At 38.8% G+C, this 23,932-nt stretch overlaps 1 protein-coding gene and 1 non-coding gene across 26 annotated transcripts in view; one reads left to right on the forward strand and one right to left on the reverse strand.

The window, feature by feature from the left end:
- PAK5 (p21 (RAC1) activated kinase 5) overlaps window positions 1-23,932 on the forward strand; it is a 255,099-nt gene that overhangs the window by 122,524 nt on the left and 108,643 nt on the right. For 23 of the 25 annotated variants that reach the window (XM_015597089.2, XM_015597104.2, XM_015597095.2 and 20 more), the window contains one exon: window positions 848-951. The exons of the other annotated variants lie outside the window; for them this stretch is intronic. In XM_015597089.2, the coding sequence (XP_015452575.1) occupies window positions 933-951 (19 nt within the window). In that variant the 5' untranslated portion in view covers window positions 848-932. The remainder of the gene's footprint in view (window positions 1-847; window positions 952-23,932) is intronic. 25 annotated transcript variants of the gene reach the window in all.
- On the reverse strand, window positions 1,163-1,234 carry LOC112471363. Its single transcript, XR_003043264.1, has one exon. It is a non-coding gene; the product is annotated as a small nucleolar RNA SNORD28 (small nucleolar RNA).

Raw genomic sequence — 23,932 nt, forward strand, 5'->3', positions numbered from 1 at the left:
CAAGATAATATCCAGCCACCCAGTTTTAAAGCTTCATCATTACAGCACCTAAATGTTTTAGAATGTCATAATTACACATTTTCAAAGTTTCAATATATATTTAACAACTGTGTAAAAAAGCATCATGAGTGCATAAGAACTAGGTTTATATTAATTTTCAATGTCATTTATTTCTCCCCCCTAAAATAAATAAATGAAGTTGAATCAGCTACTTCAAAAAATTGCCGAGTTGGAATTTCTTTAGTATCAAATACTTAATTTAAATGATATTATATGGAAGTGTATACATGGAATAAAACAGAGCCTAACTGTCAATTGAAATAAAATTATGATTGAACCTTACTAGGGTCCACAGATAAATCCTTACATATACAGTGGCAAAAATGGATCCTTAACACCCCTGACTCATGTTCTGGGAGGGTACTTGCATTTTAGTATGGAAGATGTTATTGAAACAAGTGATTTAAGAAGGGGAAGGCAACAATGATCTTTAACCTCCTAGTTGCTTTCACACAATGAATATGGCTTTAGTATTTTTTCTTTTTTCTTTTTATGTATTTTTATTTTTCAATTACAGTTGACATTAGTATTATTTTATATTAGTTTCAGGTGTACAGCCTAGTGGTCAGGCATTTATATAATTTAAAAAGTGATCCCTGGTACGTCTAGTATTCACCTGGCACCATACATAGTTATTACAATATTATTATTTAAAAAAAAAACTTATTTAGAAAGACTGAAATGATTGTATGCTAATTTGAACAGCTGGATTTTACAATAAATGATGAAAACTCCTTGTTTAATGCAAGAGTTGGATTCCATTATACATGCTCTGTTCTTTCTTTAGACCTCCAACTGGAGTTGAGCAGAAATGTGGCTTACAGTTTTCCTCAAATCATTGTTGGGCTTCTGAGAAGGAGCTGGACCTTTGAATGGACAAGCAGATTACTGGTAACAGGACCTTTTGGCTCTGGAGGCTTTTCAGCAGTACACAGGAGCAAGCTGTTCCACTTCCATCTCTTTCTGCGGGTTTGACTCTGGGCAGATCAGTGGGAGCCATTAAGATAGATGAATATATCATCACCAGGTTAACCTGCAAATGAGGAGCAAATGATTATTTAAAAATTTTAGGAGGAAATAAGGTTTCTTTAATAATGAAAACTGCCATCACACTAACATGCTGTTAACTGTCATACCTCACAGAGCATCAGCATAACAATTCAGATCTCCTGACTACAGTATGATTGACTGTATTCCCTAGGCTGTACTTTACATCCCTATGACTATTTTGTAACTACCAATTTGTACTTCTTAATCCCTTTACCTTTTTCACGCAGCCCCCCCAGCCTTTCTCCCATCTGGCAACCATTAGTTTGTTCTCTGTATCTATGTCTGTTTCTGTTTTGTTTGTTTATTTCGTTCTTCAGATTCCACATATAAACGAAATCACATGGTGTTTGTCTCTGTCTAACTTATTTCAGTCAGCACAATACCTTCTAGGTTTATCCATGATGTCACAAATGGTAAGATTTCATTCATTTTTTATGGCCAAGTAATGTTCCATTGTATATATGTACCACCTCTTCTTTATCCAATCATCTATTGGTGGGCATTTAGGTTTCTTCCATAGCTTGGCTATTGTAAATAATGCTGTAATGAACATAGGGGTACATGTATCTTTTTGAATTAGTGTTTCGGATTTCTTCGGATAAATATCCAGAAGTGGAATTGCTGGGTCATGAGGTAGTTCTTGTTTTAATTTTTTTGAGAAACCTCAAAACTGTTTTCATACTGGCTGCACCAATTTGCAGTCCCATCAATAGCGCATGAGGGTTCCCTTTTCTCCATTTTCCCTCCAACACATGTTGTTTGTGATTTATTGATGATAGCCATTCTGACAGATGTGAAGCGATAGCTCACTGTGGTTTTGATTTGCATTTGTCTGGTGATTAGTGACTTTGAGCATCTTTTCATATGTCTATTGGCCTTTTTATGTTCTCTTTGATGAAATTTCTATCCAAGTCCTCTGCTTATTTTTTAATTGAATTGTTTTGTGTGTGTGTGTGTGTGTGTGTGTGTTAAGTTGTATGAGTTCTTTATAAATTTGGATATTAACCCTTTATCAGATGTGTCATTGGTGAGTACCTTCTCCCATTCAGTAGGTTGTCTTTTTATTTTGTTGATGGTTTCCTTTGCTACGCAAAACTTTTTAGTTTTATATAGTCCCATTTGTTTCCCTTGCCTGAGGAGATATATCAGAGGAAGAAAAAAAAAACATAGAACAATATCAGAGCGTTTATTGCCTGTGTTTTCTTTCAGGAGTTTATGGTTCCAGGTCTTACATTTAAGTCTTTAATCCCTTTTGAGTTTATTCTTATATACAGTATAGAGGTCTATTTTTTTTTTTTTTGCATGTATCTGTCCAGTTTCCCAATATCATTTATTGAATAGACTGCCTTTACCCTATTGTATATTCTTGCCTCCTTTGTCATAGATTAAATGGCCACATAGGCATGGGTTTCCTTCTGGGCTCTCCGTTCTGTTCTATGATCTATGTGTCTGATTTTATGACAGTATCATGCTGTTTGATTACTATAGCCTTGTATAGTTTGGTATCAGGTAGCATGTTACCTCCAACTTTGTTCTCCTTTCTCAAGATTGCTGTAGCTATTAGGGGTCTTTTGTGGCTTAATTTGTGAATCTTCATTATTAAAATTAGATGATCCTTATAACTGAGAGTGACCAGAAGTCTATGGTGTCCTCACAAATTTTCTTCCAGAGCAAGGGAAGGAGATCCATGTAAAAGAGCCTATTTGGAATGGTTGTAGAAAAATAAGGTGGTTTCCCATTTAAACCCTAGCAGATGCAAGCCATTCAATCAACATGTTACTGATTGGATGGATGGCTGAGAAAAATGATCATAAAAGAATTCTACCTATGGGCATCTGTATGTAAAGTTGCCTTGTAGGCTCTTACTGCCTACAGGCCAGTTTGGCAGGCACGTAACCATAGAAATGGCCTAGAAGTCAGATATGTTCTAGTAATCTCTGCACATGACTATAAATATGCACATATATGTGTTTACACAGGAATTCACCGAAATATCCAAGAGAGATTTGGCTGTTAAACTGTTCTTCCAGCATACTTCAAACCCCAAAGTAACAATCATGGGCTATAAGGAATCAAAAAGTCACTTAGAATCTGAAGAATTTATGTAGTCCAAGTTACCAAAGATAGCTTTCTCCAAGACAGTTTACAGGATGTCCCTCGTTCATCTCAAGTTTCATTGCTGGGTTCCAAATCATGAAATGCTCGAAGCTTGAAGCATGAAAAAAGAGTAATCGTGTTTGGGGAAGTTACAAGGGAGGTGAGGGAACCCAAGAGAGTTAGACTGCTGGATATAGACACAAAGGAAGGAGAGGGCTAAAGAAGAAGAAACAATTAATAGTCTGTTGGAAATCAATTGAGTGTCCATCTGCTATTGACCGTCATTGTAACTCTGATTACAGGTAATTGGTATTTGGCTGAGTAGATAATTAGGCTGGCCACAGAATGAAAAGAAGCAAAGGACTGGTGAATTTATCCTGCATCCTGGTTTTCTCCTCTTTCTCAAGCAGAGTTTGAGGACTTGGGAGGTGGCAGGCAGAACCTCCCACAGCTTCTGGAGAGGGGAGGGTATTTACAGAGCAATGACACCACCTGACTCAGAAAACAAATGAAGCAGTACCTGAGAAGAGAAATATTCATCTACAGACCTTAATTATAAGAAGCAAAGGCAGTAAGAGCTCATGGCTCTTTGGGAACAGTTTGAAATATCGCTTCTGTGCAAATGAAGTCATTAGTCTGAGGGAGCTATTTTCTGACGATTCAGGATGCACATCTACAATGATGAGACCAGTGAGCCCAGGTTGTACCTGCACCTCCAGTGCTGGAACTCATCTCCACTGACACAGCTGAACTTAATACCCAGTTGAGACTCTCATCCCTTGGTAATCATCACTTTGTAGGACTGACTAGAAAAATGATTAGTTAAAATTTAGATAGTTCTTGTTTTTTGCCAAGTAAATTTATTTTCACATGATAACACATTTACAACAACCCTGGGTGTGTGTGTGTTGTTGTTGATGAGGAAACCGAGGCAAGGAAATCCAAGGTTGAAATGTTTAAGTGCCTCTGACTGTCTGTCCGTATGTCCATATGTCTGTCTCTCCCTCTCTCTCTCCCTCCCTCCCTCCCTCCCTGAGTAGCCCCTGGATGATGAGAGTCGCATAAAATAATGTTTTCAGTTTGCATGGAGGAAAGCAGAATTCAAAATGACTTGATAAAGTTGGAAGTGTCAGAATAAAATTCAGTGAAGAAAAGCACATAAGTAGGGAGGAGAAAAAGTTTATAAGTAGATAGAAAATGATAGACTACAGGTAAAAGAGTCATTCGATAATGTCTAGTAGGGATGGTGTGACTGAAGCTTCCCTAAAGTGAGAATCTTGGCAATATGTCTAAAAGGAAAAATACATAGACGTCCTGTCTGTAGTGGCTGGTCTATGAGCACCACCCATATATGCTGAGCCTTTCCATTTGCTTCCAGCTGCCAGTTTGTGCAGCTCTGGGGCTAAAGCCTCTCTCTTCCATCCTGAGCAAAGCAGTACAGCCTGGGACAAGATAGGCTGGCAGTTCTGGTGAGTTCACACCCCAGGAGCAGCTCTCCACCCACTGATCTCTCTGAAGGGGCAGCTCCTTCACTCCCTAAGTGAGATAATTCTGAGGCACATGTTTTATGCCTTTTCTCAGAGTTCCCCAGCAGGATTGAGCCTCTGTCACACACTATTCTAACTGGCTACTTCAGTCTTAATTAGTTGTCTTCCCCTCAGTGTGTGTCACTCCCCTACTTCCCTAACAGTTGTCCCTGTACTTCCCAGATAAACTCCTTGCACCCAATCCTTGCCTTAGGGTCTGCTTCAGGGGCAACATCCAACTTCAAGAATGCATCAGTCAGGGTATAGGTGAAAAAGTGAATCCACCCCAATGGCTCAAATGAAGACACTTCAATGCAAGGGATGCTTAAGGGTTAAGGAAGCAAATAAAAGATGGGGAGGCCTGCAGGGGCCAGAAACAGCATGTAGCCTTTCCTGTCTCTAGGTCCAAGGGGACATGGGTACTAGTGTTTTTCCAGGTGCTGTGATTGTGGAGGAATAATACTACTCCTTTCAGAGACAAAGTGCCCAACAGAACAGGAGAAGGAAAGAAATACCCCAACTTGTGTCTCCTCCTGCCTTCACATCAGCTGCCAGCACCTCCTCCCATGGTCACACCCTTCCAGATACCAGTCACCAAAGGAGTCTGGGCCAAGTGGTCCACATGGGTCAACCTCTGAGGGCAAAGAAGGGCAGATATTGGATTTGGCAGAGCACACAGAGAATAAGTAGCCCACATGGTATTCCTGCTTATCCCATTAGGGTCTTGGCTTGGTGATACCACATCAGATTCTAGATTCTATTACTGAAGAACTTGGAGAGCCTTTCTTAGCCACTATAGAGGTGATTTAAAAGTTAAGGCATTAAGGCCTATTAAGGAAAAATCAAGCCTCAAATAGCTCAAAGAAAAGAAACCTGAAGGATCGATCGATTAATATTGTCCATTGCACGTAGCAACACTTTTCTAATCAAGGAGATGGGTTCTAGCATAATAGATTTTTTCATCAGAAACTTCAAGGGCAGGGGTGGAAATAATGCAGGCAGAATGGGGCCACACTTCAGAACATAGAAAATGCAATTGACAGATGAAATGTTCAGTAAATAAGTAGTAGCAGAATTAACAGCTGACATTTATTGAGCATCTGGCTATGTGCTAAACACTATGCTGTGAGCACTATAAGTATTACCTCTTGAAATCCTCAAAACAGCCAATTACATAGATATTGTCCCCTTTTAGTTAGTTTGCTAGGGCAGCTGTAACAAAGTACTGCAAATTGGCTGGCTTAAGCAGCAGAAATTTATTGACTTACAGTTCTAGAGGCTAGAATTGTCTGAGATCAAGGTGTCAGCCGGGTTAATTCCTTCCGAGAGCTGGGAGGGAAAATGCTATCCCATGCCTCTCTCCGAGCTTCTGATGATTTGCTGGCAGTTGTTGGCGCTCCTTGGCTTGTAGGTCTCTGTCTTCATCTTTGCTTGGTGTTTTCCTTGTCTGTGTGTTTGCATCCAAATTTCCCCCTCCTAGAAGGACACCAGTCATATTGGATAAGGACTCACTCTACTGACCTCATTTTAACTGATTACACTGATGACAGCCTTATTTCCAAGTAATGCCATATTCAGAGGTGCTGGGTCTTAGGACTTCAACATATAAATTTGGGGAGAGGAATGCAATTGAACCTATAATGTCATTGTTAGATGAGAAAACTGAGTCAGTAAGAACTTCAGTAACATAAAGTTTACACAACTAAAAAATTCTTAAAAGTTATCCAGTGTGCTTTAAAGCAGTATTTGTCTTCTGACAAATACATGAGGCCAGTGTTATAGAAAGGCAAGGACAGGGTTGGATTAAGATTAGAGACCTTGGAGACCAAGCTGTACCCAAAGAGGAAGGAGATTAGATAAAGGGCTGGAAAGAGTATGTGTGTCTGTAGACCCTGAGAGGTTGGGGCTGACAGGGGGGTCCTAGGAGAAGGAAGTTAGGTAGATCCTCTGTATAGCAGCTCTTCTAAGAGAGAGGGACTCCTGCCATGGCAGGCACGCTCCCCACCCCACTCCAAAGATCCTCAAATTGCCATCAGGTCTGCCTTGCTTTTAGACATGAGAAAATCGTCTACCTTTTTACTGGAGAATAGGGGAACTCCATACTTTAAGAGCCTTCCAAATACTAAAGCCTGATTGAAGAAGCAATTGACATGAATGAGTTTAATCAGTTCAGTCATTCGTTTTTTTATGCGGGTAGAGAACAGAAAGCAACAGAGGCCATTCAGGATGCAGTACGTACACCCCTGGGAGGAGAACAAAGGGCAGGGAAAAGAGAGTCAGTGTGTTCCTTTAGCAAACCTATGTGCCCAAATTATTCATGAAAAAGAAAACTGGAAAATTAGCAATAGCCTTCTTCCTGCATATTTCCAAGCTTTGAATGTTGACTGCTGCCCTTTCTTGAGGGCTTCCATACCTCTATGACTTTCCTATTGTCAGTGCCTTATGATTTAGTCAGAGTAGGCAAATTGCTATAATAAACAGCTTTGAAACTCTCAGTGGCTTAACACAATGGGTGTTGGTTTATTCTTCATTTCCCAGTCCAACACAGGCACTCCGGTCAAACGGCCTTCTACATGCTCATTCAGGAACTGGGATCCTTGGGGGCATTTCCCAGAGTCACGGCTGGTACAAGTGGCAGAACCATGACCTGAACCCAGGCACACTATTTCCAGAGAGTAAATGTGCTCTCAACAACCTGCAGATCCTGGTTCCAGTCTCTCTATAATGGTAGCTGGCTAACTTCTATAACAAAAAAGTCTAAATTCCCAATGGCATAACACAGTAGAAGTATATTTCTCAGTCCATTGGGAATGGTCCTGGTTGGCAGCCTTCCATAGGCTCCGTCAGAGACTCAAGCTAACTGCAAGGATGGCTGGGAAGGGTAATCTAATGGTGTGCCCCAAAGAAAAAAGAAACAGTTTCAGTCACAAGTTAAAATCTCAGACCAATCGATGTGTGCCACAAAAGAAGAAAGAAAAAGGGGCAGAAGATAGATCTCCCAGGCTGCACAATGTCCTGTGAGGAATGTTCATTTGTTCCTGCGTTAATAGAAACTACATTGCAGCTGCAAACACAGACAGCTTTGCTTTCTGAAATTTCTAAGAAATAAAAATTATGTTCAACATAGGAACTTTATTCCTAAGAGAATGGCTAATCGAGGTCTCACTCTGTGTAAAAATATAATTATTCACAGAGTGTGAGACATGTATTTTTCAATTTCTTCTGAGAACAGAACCAGAAGTAGGAGCCTAAATTGCAGCATGAGATATTTTTTGGTTAAATAGATGTTTGAGAGAGAGTACATGAATATTTGAACAGAATTCCTCAGTCGGTTTGTGAAATCTCTGAAGGCTTTTTTTTCCTTCCTTCCATCCTTTCTCCCTCCCTCCATCCTCTCTTTCTTTCCACCTGCCCCCCTGCCCCGCGCTTTTTTTTTTTTTTTTTTTTTTATACTAAAACAGCATACATGTATTGCTCATAGTTCTAGAGGCTGGGGGGTCCAAGATCAGGGTGCAGGCAGAATCTGTGTTTGGTGAGAGCCCACTTTCTGGTTTGTAGATGGCAGTCTTTTTCTCATTGTGTCCTCACATGGCAGAAAAGGTTTTCTGGAGGTTTCTAATGTAGGATCGTGTTAGTCCCTAAAAAGAAGAGTATCAGCCTACCTATTAGTGCTCAAGTGTTCTGATTGCAGTTGAAGTATGAAGTTTTTAACTGTAGTACCCTGATGCCTGGACTGGAGTTAGAATAAATGCCAGCCCTGCAGCTGCTTTCAGAGAATCCATAAAGCTACCTCCTAGAGCTTGAACAGAATTAGGAAATTTTATTTAATCTATAAATCCTTCCATGTATAGAATGTTATCCTTCCAATGAGTGAGGAGCTGTGTACAAGATGGTAACCACCTCTTTGCCTCCCACAAAGAGACTATGTAGTGATAGACTTCCATTCTTAAATCTGTCATAAAGAACCTCAAGAACATAAGGTGGCACAGATTATGGCTCTCACCTCACTGCGTTTCCCGTTTCCTTAGGACTTTGGGTCCTCAAGTTTTTGTAGCCCTAATATACAAGTTTGAAATCCCCAGACTAATAAGACTCCTGAAATCTCAGTTCAGCATGTTAGCCTTTTGTGCATGGTTTTTGAATTTGGGGGTCTGTAATTGTTCTGCATCAGTAAATGCTTTGAAAGGAAATGAAGCTCAGAAAACGTCACCTCCTGCACTTCCCTTCTCTCCAACATCCTGGCCTCTCAAGGTCTTGCTGCCTTAGTAGCTTTCTGGTGCCTGCAAACATAATTTCAAATTAAATTGTCAAGCTTTGCTAGTTGTTTTAGGTGGAAGACTTTGTGCCCTACCCTTTTCAGACATGAAAATTCAAAAAAAAAAAGTGTATTTTAATAGAGGAATTCTAGCCACAGGAAAGATCAGTAGTAAAAATGCTTACCGTGAAGGAAACTTACTTGAAATTTTCAAATTACAACTTGTCAATGACCAGTAATTCTATTTATCTGCCCAACTATCCTGGCTCCAATTTGTTCCTGTACCATTGAAAGAAATGCACGTAATAAAATTCTGTAAAACCAACAACAACAACAAAAATCCATAGAACAGTTAGATACTATATGATATATTTTAAATTATTTACTAAGTGCGATTAGTATGCCAGGCAAAAAACAATATGCATATTGGTTATTAAAGTTAAACACCACCAGCTTTCTTTGATCTTGGAAAATTTCTTAATATTTAAGCTCGACATTTCCAAGCATAAGGCTTTGGTAGCAAAGAAGGGGGTGGAATCCCTAGTCTACTAATTTACCAACTGTGTTAACTGTCCTGTTACTTAATTTTGCTGTGCTCAGACACTGTTTTGGAAGCCTCAGTGTGTTGGTGCAGGCCTCTCCTGATAGATTCCTGTCTCAAACATTCTCACTGAAACTAGCAGGAAGAGGCAAGTGCTGCTGAGGGTCTACCAACCAGAGCCTCCCAGTCCCAATACTCTGCTACTCCTTTCAGTAAGAACAGAGCACCAGGCTGGGGCTGGAGCACAGAAATCAGGGTATGAAGGTGACACATGTTATTAAAATGCCAAGGTACATGAGTTTTGTCTGAGAGAGTTCAAGAGTGGAGGAAAACCTGAGTGTTATATTAATTAATGCAGAATATATTACTAAGTCAGTATTCTCTAAAGTAAAAGAGAAGGTGCCCCCTCATTCCACATGTTGAAAAAATAAAACATTTTGGTGTGCCCTAGGGATGTGGCTCTCAGTTTTTTCAGGTTGAGATACACACACACACACACACACTGTATATATATTTGTTTTTTCAGTTTTTTCAGGTTGAGATATATATATACACACACACACACACACATTATATATATATTTGTATTTCTCTGTCTTTAAATAATCTTCAATGATAAAATATTAGAGTCTTTGAAACACTAACAGCCATTTGGACCCACTAGTCTCTAATTTTATTGTTAGAATATTAGATATGCACTTGATACATAAAATTCGCCACCTAAAAGTAAATACGTATATAGCATATAAAATGTAAAACTAATGTAATATATAAACATTTTGAATATCACCAAATATACAAAACTCTGAACAAAATTGAGAGTGGATTCACAGTTTCTTGCGCCCTCTAGGAAACGAATCATCACCAATCAGTATGATTTTATATCCAAAGAAAAGACTGTGTTTCATATATATGTATGTATTTATGTGTTTGAAGGTACATTGATCTACCCTTTCAATAATCTCCTAAAGATTTTCTTTTGCGGTTTTTGCTTTTGAAAGAGTTTTCATACTGAATGGAAATGTAAGAATTTGTAATAAATTCTTTTCTTTCTCTTCTTCCCAATCAACCATGTTTTCAGCAAAGCTGAAATGAAACCACTCCCTTTTCTTTCTTGATTATTAAAAAATGACACCAGTAATGTTGCACAGTTCCCAGGAGTAAGGATCCTGTCGGATCCTTTTCTTTCTGAGGAGTTAGTAATCATAGCTTATTAGGTCCTTCAAAAATAACAAATTATAAAAATTTTAAATTATCATGTGTGGTATTTTACGTATTCGCATAAAAGATGTGAATTGATCCGATTTCAATAATCGATATAGTGCTTAAAGCAATTGTTTCATTGTCTTGCTTTACTAATTTATAATTAAAGCTATGTTGCAAGGAATTATAAAATGAGAAAGTAAACATTGCTCATAACAAGTTGTCATAAAATAGCCTTATGACTAACAACATAAGCATCAGGATACATGGTATCAGTTGACTAATTTCTTCATTATCCATAATTTTTTTTACCTATAAATATTTTTGATGGCTGGATAGTTTGCTTTTCTTCTTTAAAAAATTCCTTCCTCTGGTAAATTTTAATTTAAAAATGTGAACCAAATAATGTGAACAGAATGAGGAAGAAATGACTGTTGGGAATGATTAATTATTGATGTTGAGAGTTTCATCCATTATTTCATTCAAATGGTGAACAAATATTTAAAAGTACCTATGATGTGCCATGCCTTGTGCTAAGCATCATTGGCTCTATTTGTTCTTTCAATTCCAAATGTCACTGTCAAGTGTGATAACCCGTCATTTTTGGGATCCCCTGTGCTTCTCTGGATGCTCAGCTGGACCGTTTTGACTCTTTTCTCTCTGTATTTCATTTTTTGTTCCCTGTATTCAGTTCTGCTTACAAAGCTCCCAGGATCTCCACATCCTTGATCATTCTCAATCTGAGGAAACTCCTTTGCTCAATTCAGTACTTAAATTTTTTAATGTGTCATTTTCTTCCAGGAACTGGAGTTCCTGTTTAGGAAGAAGTGTGTGATGGATGTTATAAGTGCCACACCCACACCTTTCTAGACCTGAGTACCATCCCCTGGCTGCCAACAGTTCACAACTGGCTCCTTCTCTGGAGACTAGCCTTCAGCCAATAGATGCATGTCCACCCAAAATGCTACACTCACAGGCAGCGACTGACACAGGGAGTACATGTTGATCCCCTTACCTGGGAGGCAGCTAATGTTCCAGGGCCTCCCCCAGTCCCCTGAGACTAGGCTAAGGCCAGATTTGAGCTAAGCCCACATCCTTGCTTGGTTCCTAGCCCTGGCTACCCTGAGAACATTCTCTCAGTAAATCATAAGCAGCCAAATTCCTGCTTCAGGCTCTGCTTCTAGGAACCCAGCTGATGGCAGCAAGAATCATGCCAGGTTTTCCCACTGTCTAACCAGAGTAGGATATCGTAGCCTCTTCCACATGACTTTCCTCATAATCACATAACAGTCTCAGATTCTAGTGCCAAAGAGGACTCAGCAGTAAATACCTCATGAGGGAAGACCCTCAAAGAGAAGCATGTGAGAAAAGGCAACCCATTCTATAAAGCGCATATTTTCTTCTTTCTCTAGGATTTGTCTCTAGTTTCATTATCTCTAGGGTCCAAGGAGCTCAAGTCCTTTTTTTCTTTTGAGGGAGGGAGGGCTTAGTTCCACATACGTGTGTTAAATCTACGTCTCTCAGTGAACAGAGACTTTCTCAGGTTCAGGTTAGCTCAGGGGGAAGAAAAGGGTGAGAAGACACTGGTAGAATTGTGATTCTCAGGAATATTTAAAACATAATAACCATAGTAAAAGCAGATTTGGGAACTGGTCTTGCCTGTCGCGAGCTGAGGCGGTTATGTTACTTCCTTCAGCAAGGCTGTGCCATTCCCATTCTATCTTCACCTCCAGGACTTCCTGCCTTCCTTGGAGCTTTTCTTCCATTTTCCAGTTGATATGGGACCATTATGCTGTGCAGATCCTTCTGTAGCACAACGAATCATACTGTATTACTTTGGTCCTATTTGCATACTAACTAGCAGAATCTCCCAGATGTCTGATTCCAAATCCATGTCTCCAATTTAGTCCAGTCTAACTTTTCTCATCGGATTCTAAATTACTAATTGGCCTGCTGATGAGTAGCCTGCACAGGGGTCAGTAGGGCCTCCAAGCAGTGCCTGAGGCTGGTGGGGGAAGTTGTATACACTCAGCAATTAGGTGCCCATTCAGTAGGAATATGAGTGGAGGCAAATTGCCCAGATGGGATCTGTGGGCAGAAATGTCCCATAAAGTCTATAACACAGTATGTTGGTGGATAAGTAGGAACTAGAAAGGAGTTTTTAATCTGATAATTGTAAAAAAAAAAAAAAAAAAAAAAAGATATTTGGGAAAGTTGGGAGGGAGATAAAGTGCCATTAAATCAATCAGATAAATTATAGGGGAATAATTTGCACTATTAATTCTCCCTCCCAGATAACCTATAAAGTCCCATATGTCAGTGATGTGCTGTCCTGTGTGGTAGCCACTAGCCACTTGTGGTTATTGAAATTTAATAAAATTAATTAAAATTAAATACAATTCAAAATTTAGTTCCTCAGTCCCACTAACACATTTTAACGCTCAAAAGCCTCATGTGGCTCATGACTATCCTGCTGACAGCTCACATATCTAACTTATATATTATTGTAAAAGGTTCTGTTGAACAGCCTTTTTTAAAAAAGGTTATTGTTTTTACTTAAGGGAAGAGGTTTGAGAGTTTCATTTTCTTCAAGTCTTTTTTCTCTTTTCCAATAAATATGATAATAAACACTTTGAGTCTCTTCCCTGGAAACACATTAAGGACAAGGTACCAGATTCCTTCCATCTGTTATAACAGGAAGGACAACTGGTATTTTGTAGTCATTTTGAATGCAATAGGATGTCAAGTGCACTAAAAACATTCTGTGTCTCTCCGTGTTAAGATTTCTTCTTTATCCATGTAGTTCATTTGTGCAGGGAATGGTTTTCACAGGAAAGAAGAGGCGGATGTTATTCTGTGTCTCTAGACCTTACAGTCAGAGGAATCTCTTGGGGGCTTCCTACATACCTTCCCCATCTACTGCAGCAACTGTGTTTGCTACATCCTTTATAGATGAAGCCATTTCTGCTCAAGAGTTACCAAATGTAGACTATGGTTTAATAGCCATCTGTTTGTATTTATACCTTCTACCTGTATATGTGGAGAGTCTACAAAAAAGGAAAGAAAACTCACTATTATAATTTGGGGATTAAGAAGATACTTCTAACTTTTGCTTTTTAAAATTTACTGAGTGTCTGTTATGTGCCACAGTTTTACATATAATAACCGCAAGCACTGACACATAACAGGCATTCAATAAATGTGATCTGTATAAATGGATTGCCTTTCCATTGAGGTTGGGTGAGTATGATTTGGAGTAAAATATGTCCATGGAAACCATTTTTAAAATCGACGCATTAGTTTCTAGCCTGCCTTCAAAAAACTGAATTAATGCATAATTTGTGGCTATTTCTAGCATTACGTCTATAAGAAAATATAGTTGTTTTTTCCTCCCTCTCTGATTCTCTCTTCTTTCCTTTATTTGTTCCTTCCTTCAACAAATGCTACTAAGAACAAAGTTCTTCCTAATCTAGCATTCTGTAGAATGTCACTGATTTTTGTGGAAGGGTCAGGAGTTCTGTGACAGGAGCAGAGTCCATTTTAAATTCAAAGCTACTTTTACAAGAACTTATGCTTGCCTGGGTTTCTCCTCACAGAATAAATCAGAAGGCAAAATGGAAAATCTCTCTGTGGCCAAATCTCAGCACCAAACCAAGGCAGAGATGCCCACCTTGGACGTGGCTGGGATAATGGTACATAGAGCCTGTCTTCCTCTCTCTGAGAAAAACAAGATCCATTTATGACATACCTTCTCACAAAGCCTGTCAGAGAGATTTATTCAGATCATAACCCAAGAAGAAATTCTAGTCCTAGGAGAAAAGAGGAAGACATTTAACATGATTATACCTAAATATAGAAGAAAAGGCATATGTGAACTGCTTAAAAATAAAATAACCCACTTAAAAAGGAAGCAAAACTAGACAACTCTCCAAGATACTTCTATGTATTTAATAATGTCATATGTATAGATAAATATGTAAGAAATAAAAAATAGCATATCAAATGTAATAGTAATCTGAGTTCAAGATAAACCATCTTAAATACACTTTATTAAATGTAAAATAACTAAATCACTTTTTACTTCCAAAAACTGATGTTGCCTGCCATTTGAATATTTCCTGTGTATGTCCTAAAAGGTATGTTACGCATGTTGTATGACAATATACATAATTAAAGTTATAACCATATTTATGGCAAATGAGTTTTATTATAGAAATTTCCACTGCCTTCTACATACAGCATGAGGTTGGATTTGTGTCCATGAATCATTAACAATGTACCTTAGGATGCTGTGGATCCAAGGAAAGGAACTATCTTGAATATACTGTGGACATTGAGCATTTATAGGCCACCAGAAGAGTCTGATGGTCTACAGGAAGGCTCCTTCGTGCTTTCTCCAGTAGAGCGTCCAGTATATAGGTGGACATTTCACTTCTGCATTTAGGTAACTGTGTCTTAGATGCAGCTCCCCCAAATCAAATTAGCAAAATTGAAAGTGTCTCAATAGATTTTCCCAGTGGACAGAGATTTTTACATCAATCAAGTAAATGGCACCCTAGTGTCCAGAAACAGCTAACGCAGCTTTTAAAAGATGCTTTTATTTATTGGTTGGAGCATGACACTAATTATAATGTACAAAAATGTGGATCTTAATTAATATTAGTGTTACATGCTGGTAAAGTTCATTCCTTCCTTTTCTAGTGGCCACTTACCTTTCTGTTGATCTGTCTGTTGGCTCCCCACCTAATCTTGGCCATTTTTTGTAATCATAAGAAATGACCAAGGGAGAACGAGTAAATGACTCAGCCTTCATGATGTGCCATCCTGCTGCAGGCATATATATGTATATTCTCTGCAAATGCAACATTGTTATTCTTCCAGCCATGGAGGATTTAAATTCAGAGAGGAACTGAATCAGTTATATCCACTTTGCAGGCAGCAAATCACAAAGGGAAAAGAATGAAAATGTATGGTCCAAGATTTCCCCTGAAAAGAACAAAGACATAGACAGATGTTTTACATTGCTTTATATTTGGGTTTCTGTCACCCTTTGGGGTGGTTTAATTTGCTTTCAGTATGAGTTTAAGTGTACATTGCTATTCTTTTAGGGTGTATGGGAAAGCTATGCACTTTAGATTCTTATACAGACACTACAATACTTGGATTACTCTTTTCAGAAGGCAAATCATACAAAAAAAAGTTCTTAAAGAAAAAAGTTCTTCCCCGTTTTTCTGAATGGAAGTTATAATGACTCAAATAATCTAAGACAATTCAAGAAAATTTTACTCAAATGTCCATTTCTCAGTTCCTGATCTATTTGATATACTTTTAAACTGTATGTATTTGAAATAGAATGTTCTTAATATTAACAAACTTTGATTTTTAAGTGATTTTAGATACTATTGAACATGTTAAGCAGGAAATATATTGACAGAATGTAACAATTCATTTTCATTAGTGTAAACATGAGAATAGATATATATATTTGCATGTATACATCATGGGCTTTAAATTAGGGAATTCTAGCAATAGATTGCTATGTAACAAACTACCCTGAAAGTTGATGGTTAAAACAAAGACATCTTTATGATATCTCATGCTTTTGTGGGTCAAGAGTTCAGTCAACCCTTGGCTGGGTGATTCTTTTATTCTACATAGTATTGATGGAGAATCCTCAGTGGTATCGAAGACAGAGAATCGAAGGCAGCTTTAGCTCCAAGTCTAGACCTTACTGGGGATGGCTGGAAGGGTAGGCTCAGCTTAGATTGTCACATGACCAATTCAGTGTGATGGCCTCAGGGTAGTTGGACTCAGTTTCTAAGAGCAAGTATTCTAAGAGACAGGAAACGGAAACTGCTGGTCTCTTAAGGTGTGAACTCAGAACTTCGGGCACAGCATAACTTCTGCCAGAGTCCCTGTAGGCAGCCCAGGTTTAAGGGGAGCAGAATTTTACTCTACATCTTCATGAGAAGTGACAAAATTTATAGCCATGTTAATCTATCATATGCTATGACCTGGCTACCAAGGAAAAATACGGTATCGCAGTTGAGAATGTAGAAGACTAGCTCTGTAACTGGTTAGCTGTGTGGCTTTCACTTCCTCATTTCCTCATGTAAAAACTAAGGATAGCAATAATACTTATCCGTATCTCATAGAGTTGTGCTGAAAGTCAATGTGATAAGCAACACAACCTACACATACACACAGATACAGATATACATACAGAGTACTCAACAGATTTTTGCTGTTATTTGTAGTTTTTTAAAGTTTTTTAAAGGGAAGGGGACATTGTAGCCAGGAGTAAACAGGCCTCTTGGAGAACAAGAAAATTGGTATCACTGAGGCAACATAATGCCATAACTCACAATGTACTGTTTTCCCTTGATTTTGCTTTTGCTGAAGACATTTTTTTTTTCTCAGAATGTCCTTAGTATTGAAGAACAATGCATGCCCTCTTATTCCTTCTTGTTATTCTTATTGGATTTCTGTTTGCCATTAGTAGCTTCTTGTAGACAGGATACTGTATCATACTTGTTTCGATACAGTGGATGGAAATGGCAATGACTCAAGTTATTCCCTCTAAAGGGGCAGATGTGTAGAAATGTCTTTGTTAAATTCTATTGAATTCTTCATTCATATTGTTCTAAGAATAGTGCTGAACTCCATCACTTTTCTCTTCCTCCCTCCCTTCTTCATCTCGTTTATAAGTAAACATAAAGCACTTTCTTAGTGGATTAGTTAAGACAAAGGTTAAGGTGCTACAATACAGAAGCTCTAACATACAATGTGTCCAACAAGACAGATGTTTATTTCTCTTTCTTAATAGCCTAGGCATGGAAGCAGCCTCTGCTCCACAACATAATTCAGGGATCCAGTCTGAGAGCCATCTTCAACATATGGTTTCCAACATTTTTCTAATGGTCAACATTTCCAAGCAGTGGGGAGAAATATAGAGACAAAGTTCAACACAAGCATCTCTACATCTTGAAGATTATGTGCATATAATTTTCACTTATCTAAACGGCACATGGTCACAGGTAGCCATGAGGGAATATGGTAATTATAGTTACTAGCCAGGCATTCATGTGGCCAGGAAGAAGGAATTTGAGGGTGGTTTTTCATAGGGTGGGGGCACAGTTAATTGTGTACCACATTTGCTGCTCTATAAAATAACTCAACTTTTGAATAACTGATACACAATTATGACTATCCAATTATTCCTCCACACCCCACAAGTTGTATCTCCAATCTATGCCTCCTATGCCTATTTTTTGAGAGACTCTTTAATAAAATAATTTGACATTTATGGATCAGGGCTGTGTCTCAGTGAATATTTTTCTGATCATAAATGTCCTTTAGCCTTGTATTTATGAGGCCGTGATACATAACATGAAGCTGGAGGCTACAGACCATTTTTTATAAACAATAACTATCATTCATGCATGACCGTTGCCTTTGGTACTGCCAAAGATACAGGATAACTACAGAAGAATATGGGGGAAATAATAAAAAGCAACAGCAGCAGCAGCAAATACTATCTTGGTTTTTTTGAGAAATAATATTTCCCGAGATTTAAAGATATCTGATAAAGTTCCATCGTCTGACCGAAATGTTTGTTTCTGGAAAGATTATACTATAACATTGCCATTTTCCAACCATTTACATATACATCTTGTTAATTTTCAAAGTCCCAGTTCCCACAGCATCAAAGAATCATAGAATTTTGGAGCTGGATGGGGTCATTGGAAATCTAATTTACTGTAGGAAACCATTGATGTTCGAAGAATGTCTTGTAATCACTGCTCACGTACAAAAGAGGGTGTCAATGCATTGAATTGTTTGGAGAGATGAGGGAAAATGCTGGGCTGCTTTCAGTTTGGATTAAAGTGTTGCACCATGGATCGGATATATAGATTTTCTCTTCCAAGCCTTGCTCAGATGAGATAATCGAGTCTTAGAGAGGAGTCTTCACTCTAAGAGTTCTGACATGTCTAATGAGCTTGACAGACAGGACTTTTCTGCTGCTATCTGACTACTTGTAAAGTCTCCTATCATAGAATAAAGTATGCAGTCGTTGGTATCTGGCTTTTTTCAGTCAACATTGTGTTTGTGAAATTCATTAAACTTTTCTTTATAATTCCTTCTTATTGCTATGTAGAATTCCATTGTAGGAATATATCGCAATTTATTTATACATTCTACTGCTGATGGACATATGGATAATTCCCAGTTTGGACTCTTGAACAAACAGGCAATGAAAGCTAGTGCATGTAGAAAAGTAGACGTGTAAAGCAATAGCTTTAAATTCCTTTTTTATTCAGAAAAAGCTCTCATCTTCTACTGAGGAAATATACTTTAAAATTGACCCTCTTGGTGGTAATGTAAATTCCCTGTCTTTGCTTGAGAGCTCAGAGAAAACCTGCTGGATATGGCCTCCAAAATGCAGTTTTGCTTTTCATTTTCAAAAGGTAGGGCGATTTTTGCTGAGTTCACATATTTCTTAATTCTGACATTATACAAAGGCCCTTTTTCCATTTAAAAAAAGCCAGAAATCCCACCATTCTCCAACAAACTTACTCAAATTAAATAGTAGTAATAAGTTGGAGAGGAAAATGCATTTTGGCATTTTTTTTCAAAGATTTGAATTTCAAAGAGTTGTTATTATGCATAACAGAGAGAGGGAAATGACAATGCTATTTAAATAACCCTCACTAGAAATTTCACACTAAGTACATTTTAGACATAGTTTCGAGATGCAGAAATTAGGAGTTACTATTCTGGCAATATTTCCTTGAGGTGATTTTACTGGGCCAACCAGCTGCCACATAGGGAGATTGCTTTATAGGAACTTAAAACTTCTAGACTAAAATCAAGGTTTGGTGAAAAAACATTCCCCCAAACCACTACAGATTTTACCATTGCAATGTTTTCCCTTTGTTAATATATATATTTAAAGGAGAAAATTTTCATCTGTTACCATATATCACAATACTCAATCTTCTGAAATATTCAATAATTTTACTAACAACTTTGTTGGCAATCTCCCTAAGGGTGTCACTGCTGAAATTTTGGGTGGTGGCTACTATTCTCCATTGCTGCTACTTCATATTCGTGTCTCATTCTCTGGCTCATTAAATATAATACAAAAACCATACATTAAAAGCCAGAAGACTTTGACGTGGAATCTGCCACCAGCTAGCTGAGTGACCCTAGGCAAGTGATTTGATTCTAATACTTAGCTTTTTGCTCTTTGATATGCTATTTCGTGATGCATAGTATCGATAGCAAAAAAAAAAAAGTGACATAATGCTCACTGTCATAACAATGAAACCCCAGAATTTTATTATTTTACCCAATAGAATTTTATTTCTCTCTTGCATGAAGTCCAGTGCTGGTGTTCTGGTCAGCAGGTGGGTCTCCATGCAGCAATCCAAGGACCCCGGCTCCTTCCACCTTGAAATTTTACCACCTCCTTACACTTCATTTTTCTCTGTATCCAGCCAACGTGAAAGCCTCCATCTGAAACTGACTGACTTCACTTCTGCACATTTTCTGTTGGACAGGTCAAATCTCATGGCAATAACCTATGTACAGAGGGAGCTGGGAATGTAGTCCCAGGCTGAGCACCCAATTGCTAGGATGAGCTCCATATTACTGGGAGGGTGTGTAAAATCCATATACATTGGGAAGCATGTTGTTGCTGTTAACATTTTAGATACTCTTCTCTATTGTATCATCATTCCATGCCAGCATCCATAATCACACTGAATATCATCATATTATCTTAGGATGACCAAGACTGATCACAGTAAGAAACATGGTTGCATTAAGGCCCAGTACATAGTGTATACCACTGTCAATATTTTGCTGAGTTAAATGGTTCCCAATCAGTTAGGCACCAAACTATGCTAAATCTTAAACCACCAGATATAGAAAAATGCCTGCCTGGCAGTTATTCGAGAGGGACTGCAGATTAACTCAGACTTCCATTGCAGTATACCTATTCTCCCAGGAGCCCACATTCTCACCAGGAGGTGACCCTTAGACAGACATCTTTTCTTCCAGAGCCAGCAACTGTCCAGAGAGACTGAAGAGTGCCCCAAAGAAGCCATGCTAAGGAGGCAAACCCTACATGACCGTCTCCACACCATACTACCCTTTGTGATCTAGGAAAATGAACACATCTGGAAAACATACAACCACATAATTACATCTTAACCAAAATCAAATGTTTCAGATCAAGTCACCTAACATTAGGATCACTCCCATTTCTCAGAGAAAAGAACCAAAGTCCTGCAGTGGCAGATGAAGCCCTAAATCACTGCCTCTCAAACTTGAACATGCCTCAGAATCACTTGGAGAGCTTGATAAACACGGATATCTGGGTCCCACCCCCTAGAGTTGCTGATTCAGTAGGTCTGGGGTAGAGCCCCAGAATTTGCACTTTTAACAAGCTCTACCCACTGATGCCGATGCTGCCAGTCTGGGGATGACGCTTGAAGAACATTGCCCTATGCCAACAGACTTCTCATTCCATCTTCTCATGGGTCTGTCTCCTTGCTCACTCTTCTTCAGCTCACTGGTTGCCTTTTGTGAACCCACCGGGCATGGCCCCATGTCCAGACCTTTGCACTTGTCTCATACTAGAACTCTTTGCCCAGGTATTCTCAGGTATTCTGAAGATCCTTCAGTTCTTTGCCCAGATATCACCTTCTTAGATACAGCATCTTTTCCCTGACCACACAATTTAAAATTTCTACTCCCTCATCCCAGCTCTCACTGTTCCCCTTCCCTGCTTTTTTTTTTCCCTTCCCAGGCCTTATCCCCTTATAATGCATGAAGTAATTTACCTATTTATTTCTGTGCTGTTTTCCTCTCCTGGCTGGATTATGAGCCCCATAGGGTGGCAGGGATTTTGTCCATTTCTCTCTCGAGGCTTCATCATCCAGAACAGTGCCTGGTATTGAGTAGGTGCTCAATAAAAATATTTGTTGAAGAAAAGCTGGAGGGAGGACTAAGGGAAGAAAGAATAGAGTGACAAGTTAGAATAATCTTGCTGTACAACAGATTTAGTCATTTTGGAATGAAAATCACATCTCACGTGCACAAGGCCAGTTTGCTATACAATTTGCTAGCAGCATCTCTGATTCCTTGTGTAATTCTGAAAGCCTTTAGCACACTGGTTAGCTTTATCCTCATTTCCAGCATTATCCTTAGGCTCTTCTCGTGTGTGAGAGCCTCAGGTGACAGGCATTAAATGAGATACTCTGGAAAGGTCTTACAGCGGGAGTGTGCAACTTGAGGTTTGGAAGGGAGTTATGGTAACAAAGGCTAATTGTTGTTGCTGCTGTTATTGGGCCCCTTAGCTGACCTGACTTGGGCTGAACCAGCATTCTAGTCTTTCCCCTTAGCGTGCTTCCGTCTTGGAGAAACATGTGAGGAGAAGAACCAGAAGGTGAGCATTGTACCCTAAGGCGGGGAGTTTTATGCATGGAAACTTCCATTTGAAGCTGAAACATCATCAGGAGTTTTGTCTGATATTCCTTAACAGGGAATAGTTTCTTACACCTATTTGTAAAACTATATATGATCAAAGACTTTAGAAGTGGATAGCTAGCCAGCTTATTCTTCCTATCTCCTTAAGCAGGTGCCCAACTCTATTACAATTGGTAGGAATGCTAATCACTTATTTTGGGAAATAAGTACCATTGCTTTTGCCCAGGTGGAGCCCATATTCTCACCAGGAGGTGGTGGTAGCATGTGACCCTCAGATGTGAAAGAACAAAATTAGGAAAGTGTTTGTGGAACTCATCTGACCAATCTAAATAAAGCAAAATTAAGATGACCTAAGGTTCTTTTGCTTCATGTGAAATTCTGATGCATCAATTTTTATCTTCCTGGAGACAGAAGGAACAAAAGCAGTCTCTGATGTTGTGAAACATGACATTGTTTACAATTACGATTTATAGGATCTGATTTTGATCTGATTTTGATTGCCAGCCACATTGCATGCACGTGCACATACACAGTTTTATTTTTAATCACCTGGGAAGTTTGAGAATTAGATTATCACAACAACCAGCGTATACTTTATAGTTTCTATTGCAAAGACCTCCAAATTTGGGGATTTGGAGGCCTTTGTGCTTGTTGCTTGGGCATGTAGCCCCCTCCAGTAGCCATTTTAAGAGAGGGCAGGGATCTTAGTGTGGTGTCCTGAATGGGTGCATGCTAGAGATTGGAGAATTCCACTGTTTAAGTTAGGTTCCTTAGAAGCAGAGCCTGAGGCAGGGATTCAGATCCATGCCTGTTACATTCTGCTAATCTTATCCTGTAAGCTGCCAGTCTGGTTAAACCACAGATTGTTTTCATCAAGGTAAATATTTTGTCCCTGTAATCATTTATTCAACAAATACTTACCGAGCACCTGCTATGTGCCAGGCACAGATAAGATAGAAATCAATTTATGGGGCTTATGAACTTATTAGGGTGGTCCAGCTTTGCTTTCTGAAAACACTGGTGAAAGAGGAAAACGCTCCAGGCTTTCTGAAAGCCAAATTGCCAACATTTAAAAAATTTTAAACATACATGCTGACATAGGCTAAATTGCAGTGCCTCCCCCCGCCCCCTGCTTTATTTAAATGTTGAAGTCCTCTCACTATCCTTAAAATGTGACTATATTTGAAGATCGAGGCTTTAAAGAGGTATTTAAGTTAAAATGAGGTCACTAGTGTGGGTCTTTATTCATATGACTGGTGTCCTTATAAGAAGAGGAAATTTGAACATATGAGTACAGAGGAAAGACCACATGAAGACACAGGGGAAAGACAGGTATCTAGAAGCCAAGGAGAGAGGCCTCAGAGGAAACTAACCCCATCAACACCTTATCTTGGACTTCTAGCTTCCAGAATTGTGAGAAAAATTCCTGTTGTTTTAGCTGCCTAGTTTGTGGTACCTTATATGACAGCCCTAGCAAATGAATACTTATGCCTTTTATCCCATTATTTTCATATCTGACATTCTGTGCCACAGAACTGCCCATATTTATGTAAAATGATGCACACACCAGGATTCTCATTTAAATGCTGTTCAAAAGAGTCAAAAAAACACCTTAAATGTTAATAAAGGAATCAGTAGATGAATTACAGTACATTCCATTTTATAAAATGCTATGGAGACTTGAAAAAAAAAGCAACTATTGAT

The sequence above is a fragment of the Pteropus alecto genome, unplaced genomic scaffold (genome assembly GCF_000325575.1).
Source record: "Pteropus alecto unplaced genomic scaffold, ASM32557v1 scaffold45, whole genome shotgun sequence".
NCBI lineage: Eukaryota > Metazoa > Chordata > Mammalia > Chiroptera > Pteropodidae > Pteropus > Pteropus alecto.